This window comes from Lotus japonicus, chromosome 3 (assembly GCF_012489685.1).
Source record: "Lotus japonicus ecotype B-129 chromosome 3, LjGifu_v1.2".
In the NCBI taxonomy this organism is placed as follows: Eukaryota; Viridiplantae; Streptophyta; class Magnoliopsida; order Fabales; family Fabaceae; genus Lotus; species Lotus japonicus.
In genome coordinates, this window is record NC_080043.1 from 35,709,097 (window position 1) to 35,715,167 (window position 6,071).

The window sequence follows — 6,071 nt, forward strand, 5'->3', positions numbered from 1 at the left end:
TTGTGCAAGAAATAAAGAATCAAAGTTTACAATATACAACCCAAGGGTACATATACATCAAATCTACTAAATAATACTAAATTTTCTAAGAAGATAGTATGAGCATGAGCATGAGCATGAGCATGAGCATGAGCATTGAGAACTGACCCATGTAGTAGCAAGTGTTCGGTGAATTCTGCTTCCTCCCCACACATTTAGCAAATCTCTCCATCTTTCAAAGTCATTTCTCCTAACATCAAATTCTGTTTAGAAGGTATAATTAGCTAGTCATTTTGGAACATACCAGCCGCTATCACCAAATATTTGGTTACAACCAAACAGTAAGCCTTAACAGAGAAGTGACCAACTTCATCAAAGCAAAAGACCAGCTTATCTTCATTCTTTATCGCTGGAACCACATGATTAATCGGATCTAGTAAGGAATTGAATTGATCAATCTCCCAAATCAACAAGTTCTTTCTTAGGGATATATATATATATATATATATATATATATATTCGATGACCAAGAAGAAATGTTCTCTCAAGTACTTACTTTTTCCTTCTATACATAGGAAATTTCCTTCTTAGAGAAATATAGTTGATGCAACTTCTATAAAGTGATTAAAGACATAAATTGACGATTTGCAATTACTGTTGGATGAACTATAGACACCAAAATGTAAGAATTCTAAAATGATGCACTATGGGCCTTTTACGGTTCTAGAACCAATGAACAACTTATGGTGATTTTGGCATGATATATGTATATGAGGAAAAGGAATGTGATTGCTTGTGAAAAGGCTGCTAAATGTCCTTTATATAGGAACACCAAACCATCATCTGAAAACAACATCTCTAGAAGAAAACCCAAACCAAAACCACCAGAAAAACACACCAGCCATACCAGCCTCAAATATGTGCATATCTAAGCAGAGCGCATGAAGAAAAAACCCCATCAGAGCAACGCTGCGAGGAGAGGAGCTCAGGCGAACGGGGACGAGCGACCCAATACACGAGAGGGCCGGAGAAGAGAAAGGAGAAGCACGCAAGGGAACGAGTGAACGACGCAGTGGCCACCCGAACAAAGCCTAGAAACACCGATGCAGAAACAGGGGAAGAAGAAGTCCCCAAATCTCGAACATCGGCATGCCTTCATCCTAGTTGTACCACCATCAACGCACCCGCAGAAGCCAGGGATAGACATAGATGAGGGCAAAAGCGCGGAGAAGACTAATCAACCGATATGAGAGCCAGAGACCCGCCGTCATGAAAGGAATGAGGAGCAGCAAAAGGTAGAAGAGGGAGGAGCCCCCACCTCATGCAGGGGAAGGGGCGCCGCTGACACACCAAGTTGAATCCTAGCAGAGCCCCTTTTCTTTCTTTGTGGTTTCTTTATAGATGGAAAGTTAGAATAAAATAGTTTTATGATACTAGTCATATAACAAGCATCATTGGACATTGGTTGATAATGCAGACCACATGATTATAAATACGATATCGACATTAATCACCGCTGATTTGATTAGATTGAAGAAAGCAAAACATGAATATCAATTTCTTTTGGCCATTACATTTGTCAAATTCACTGCTCTTATTTTGAACAAAAGTTTACATATATGAAAATTAGCATGGTTTCTTTTTCTGTTTCATCATCAACAATAACTTCACTCTGAATCTCAATACCCGAAAACATAACAATTGGTGGTTTGCATCTGGTAGCAGCAGTGCAGTTTTCATCATCTCAATGTCGAATGCTGCTCACTGTTCACCATCCCAGAGTTCTTCAACGTTCCTATAGGCACCATAGGTCTCGTGAACAGCAAAAGTACCCTTAATTAGCCTCTCCTGCATGAATAAATTCCATGTGTTATTCAGATAATGAAGCTTTTTGAGTTATCTCTAGCATTATTATTGCTCTGCTACACTTGCACGGTGAAATGGTTTAGGCCTCAAGAAAAGATGTAGAGGAAATAAATATCAAGAGAAACAAGAAAAACAAAATTGAAGTAAGTAATTTTGTACTTGCCTGCTTAATTTCAGAGAACTTGGCAAACAGGCCTTCAGGAATAGACCAGTCAAATACATCAAAATTTTGCTTGATCCTGACCTCAGTTGTGCTCTTAGGCAGCACACTATGTCCTGCTTGCAGGCCCCACCGGAGAGCAACTTGGGCTGGCGTCTTCCCTAATTTCTCAGCAACTTCTGTGATCACTGATGTCTTAAGGATGTCGCTGTTGAAAACTCCTGGTGAGCCCAGTGGTGAATATCCCTGATGAGAAATTAATTATAGTTACCAATATCAGAAAAAACAAGAATGATTGAGGTACCATCATTTGAATTTGAATAGATACAAAAAAAAGATAGACAAATTTAGGCGAAAAAAGGATATTTGTTAAGAGTATGAGGGGAGTCCAATAGGGGGGGAAGATCTCTACAATGTGCTTAAAAGATATGATCATAATAGTGATCCGACACCACATCTTGAACCAAAACTTCAGAATTTCCAACATCCCCCCTAAGTGTGAGCATGAGTCCCAACATCAAACTCTCCCTCAAGCAAAACCAAACCATCAGCTCTGATACCACTGCTGATAGAGTATGAGGGGAATCCAAGAAGAGGGGATAATTCTATAATGGGCTTAAGTGATAAGGGCATAATAGTGATATGAGTATTTGACACCACATCTTGACCCAAAACCTTAAGACATAGCTTGTGGGTCTTCACGCTTACATTGTCCTTAATTAACTCATCCTTAACCAATGTGAGACTTATTACCCACACTTGAATTTCCAACATAATTTTTCTTTTCCTGAACCCTCATGATTTTGCAACAAGTCACCAAATGTACTTGTATGACTATCAGCTCTTATAAGTGAACTATATCTGCTATACTTACAGTTAGATGAATTCCTTTAGATTCACAGAACGCATGCAACTTTGGCTGCTGAAATCCTGGGTGCAATTCCACTTGGTTGACAGCAGGAGGCACTCTAGCTATCTCCAGCAGATCTTGAAGCTTCTTTGACGAGAAATTGCTCACTCCTATAGCCTTCGCCTTGCCAGAGTCGAACAGTGCTTCCATTGCTCTCCATGTGCTGGGTATGTCAGGTTGATCAAGATTTTCAGGCTTAAATCCAACTGCTCCCTTTTTCGTGCGGATTGGCCAGTGGATCTACAAAACAAAGTCAATTCAGCAATGGATGAAATGAACTGCTGACAATTGAACCAGCGCCACATTTATTGTGTAAAATCAGTGCAGTCTCCTCAATTGAGAAACCATAATTTCAACTTAAAGCATTAGATCTTCCACCAATTTAGCAGCATAAAATTCACATTTTAGTAAAGCTCATATGCATACCAGATAGAGGTCAATGTAGTCAAGCTGCAAATCCTGCAAAGTTCTATCAAATGCTATTGGCACATCTTCTGGAGCATGATCTGAGCACCTGCAACAGTCAACAAAGCAGAGGATCTTTCATCTTTGTTCAGCAATCAAATGCAAACATTATTTTCTCCCAAAATTCAGGAAATGCATAGAATTTTCGAAAAGAGAAACAAACCAGAGTTTGGAGGTGATCCATAAGTCCTCGCGCTTAACCACACCATCATCAAAAAGCTTCTTGAGTGCAGAACCAATCTATACAAATTCAAAAATTCAAGATTTTCAGACAACAGAGTTTCAATTCTATTGCCTTGCACAAGTGATTGTTCTATTTAACTTTTTTTTTTTAATTTCAAAACAAGATTAATATACAAGGAAATGCAAAATACAATAGCATCAGCTTAATCAACCCACAATCAATCACAATTCACATCTTATAATAATATCAATGCAGAGGCATGCTTAAAAATAAAATAAAAAACAATTAAAAAGAAGAAAAATAAACCCTAAAATGACAAAAGTTGTAAGTTTTAATCAAAATTATTACCTCAGCTTGATTATTGTAGGCTTGAGCACAATCAATATGCCTGTATCCAACCTGAACAACAGTGAAAATATCTCTCAGGTTACTCTAGATCCAAATCTACTAAAAAGTTAAAATATTTACATGTAAATTCAGAAAATAAAAAAGAGGGGTGGTTGTGGTTTGGTTTTGGATATACCTGAATGGCAGTGGTGACAGCTTTGGCTACAACACCAGGATCAGCTTGCCAGGTTCCAAGGCCAACGGAAGGGATTTTAGCCCCTGTGTTCAGCTGAAAGAACTTGATTGCTGACACCATTTTTCTTTTCTCTATCTCTCCCTCTCGCAGATGACAGTACTGTGAATCAAGTGTTTGATGTTTTTTCAGTAAAGCTATGTGTTTGTGTTTGTTGCTTCTTTTATAGACAAGAAAAAAAGTAACCGAGCTAAAGAATAATCAAAGAATGCATTTAATTTTGTTGTGAAAAGAAAGGAAGGATAAGAAGACGTTTCGATTCACTCTTGAAAGAAAGTGAGAGCCAGGTGATGATATGTGCACACACGTCATTAATTCATAGAGATTGGTCGGCTTGGATCATAGCTAGTTATAGGCATGTGTTTTTTCATTGACCAAAAGTGGTTTTTTTTTGTCTGATTTGATGAGATTGAATCTGTGCCATCTCTTAATCAAAAGCTTAAACACTAGTAATAAATGACTAAATGTAATGTGGTGTCAATTCTGGTAAGTCCGCTATTATGACCCTATTTTATTCAGCTCATCAAACCTATTTTCGGGGAATTGGGTTTGGTGCCCCACCCCTTAGGCTTTGCACCCCACTTTATTAAATACGGAATTTAAAGTTCCGTATCAATACGAAAAATAAAATTCCGTATCTGTTTTAGTATATAATGAGTGGTTGAAAATGTGACACGCATGCTTAAATACAGTACGGAATTTTAAGTTCCGTATTCAATAGGGAGAATACGGAATTTTAAATTCCGTATTTGATAAAGTGGGGTGCCAAGCCCCATAGGTGGGGTGCCAAACCCAACTCCCCTATTTTCGGTATATGGAATGTGTGAGTGAGTCTTCCACCTCCAACGTAGATGAGAACTCATATTAATTGAATGTACAGAGGAACATCTTCAACTAAAGCGACCTCATACAATCTAGGCAATACATATGTAAGGCCCAAGTTTTAACGCTTTGGATAAGTGAATAAAATAAAAAAAGTTATTTGATTAAGATAAATTTGGGAAGGAAAGAGGTTCAGGAAAAGTCCAAGAATGTATCGAAAAACCGAAAGAGTTATAGCACGACTAACATACGCTTAATCCTAGGTCGAAGGTATTAGTGAATAGTTAATTTACGCTTTAGGACACGATGGAAACTAATTCCAAAAATCCTCAGAGAAATGTTAGAACTTCTCTTTTCCGTCCTTAAACAACCATTTCGATGCGAAATCCTGGAATGTACGAACGTCAAATTCCAATTCTCGGAAGTTTGCCGAAACGGAATCCCTGATAGTTCGGAAAACCTAAGATCGACAGACGATGAAGACTTTTTCTATCCGGAAACTCAAACGAAGATTCCACCCGCGTTCTCCTACATCTCTCATCATTCCTAATCTTTCTTCAGAAGGAAGTTTTCTCATCCGACGATCACTGCAAAAAGTAGTTTTTCGGGATAAACCGACTTACACCGACTTATGCCGATTTTGGATCTTTTGGTTTAATTCCAAGAATTCTATTTTGAGTTCTGGAATTCTGTCGCCAGAACCTATCTTAGAATGCGCAGAGGAACGCGCAGGAAAAATCGGAATCGCAAAAAAATCATTTTTCCGTTTTTTCCAAAACCTATAAATAGTTGAAAAATTAGATTTTTTTTCACAAAACCCATTTTCCCCACCCCCCAAAGCCGCGAGTTTCTAGAGAGAGAGAGAGATCCGGATCTTCGTCGATTCTTGCCCGTTTGCTTCACCGTTCGTCACTAATCGAAGACCTCGAGGTAGGTAATCTATACTCTCCTTCGAATCGTCGTTTCTGTCCATTTCTCCTGCGACTTTCTGAGTTCAAAATTTTGAGGTTTTTGAAAAACTGTTCAAATCAGTTGATTTCAGCGTCTAAACTTCTTCCCTGCATGCTCCTGAGCGTGTTCTGCGGATTAGATTTTGTCAAATGTC

At 38.4% G+C, this 6,071-nt stretch overlaps 1 protein-coding gene across 1 annotated transcript; it reads right to left on the bottom strand.

Annotated features, from left to right (window-relative positions):
* Positions 1–1,479: 1,479 nt before the first annotated feature.
* LOC130749776 (NADPH-dependent aldo-keto reductase, chloroplastic-like) lies at positions 1,480–4,419 on the bottom strand. The gene is made up of 7 exons (XM_057603148.1): positions 4,088–4,419; positions 3,913–3,963; positions 3,544–3,620; positions 3,342–3,429; positions 2,880–3,155; positions 2,009–2,251; positions 1,480–1,827 (listed from the first exon to the last, which is right to left on the bottom strand). Exons 1-7 carry the CDS (start codon positions 4,205–4,207, stop codon positions 1,741–1,743), a joined length of 942 nt encoding a protein of 313 aa, XP_057459131.1. The 5' UTR covers positions 4,208–4,419; the 3' UTR covers positions 1,480–1,740.
* Positions 4,420–6,071: the final 1,652 nt, after the last annotated feature.

What these genes read in the sequence shown, in the direction of transcription:
- LOC130749776 (XM_057603148.1), bottom strand. Translation starts at nt 4,207, where the DNA reads ATGGTGTCAGCAATCAAGTTCTTTCAGCTGAACACAGGGGCTAAAATC. An exon ending in CCTACAATAATCAAGCTGAG is followed by an intron (nt 3,621 to 3,912) that starts GTAATAATTTTG and finishes GAATTTGTATAG; the next exon opens with ATTGGTTCTGCACTCAAGAA. An exon ending in ACTACATTGACCTCTATCTG is followed by an intron (nt 3,156 to 3,341) that starts GTATGCATATGA and finishes TTTGTTTTGTAG; the next exon opens with ATCCACTGGCCAATCCGCAC.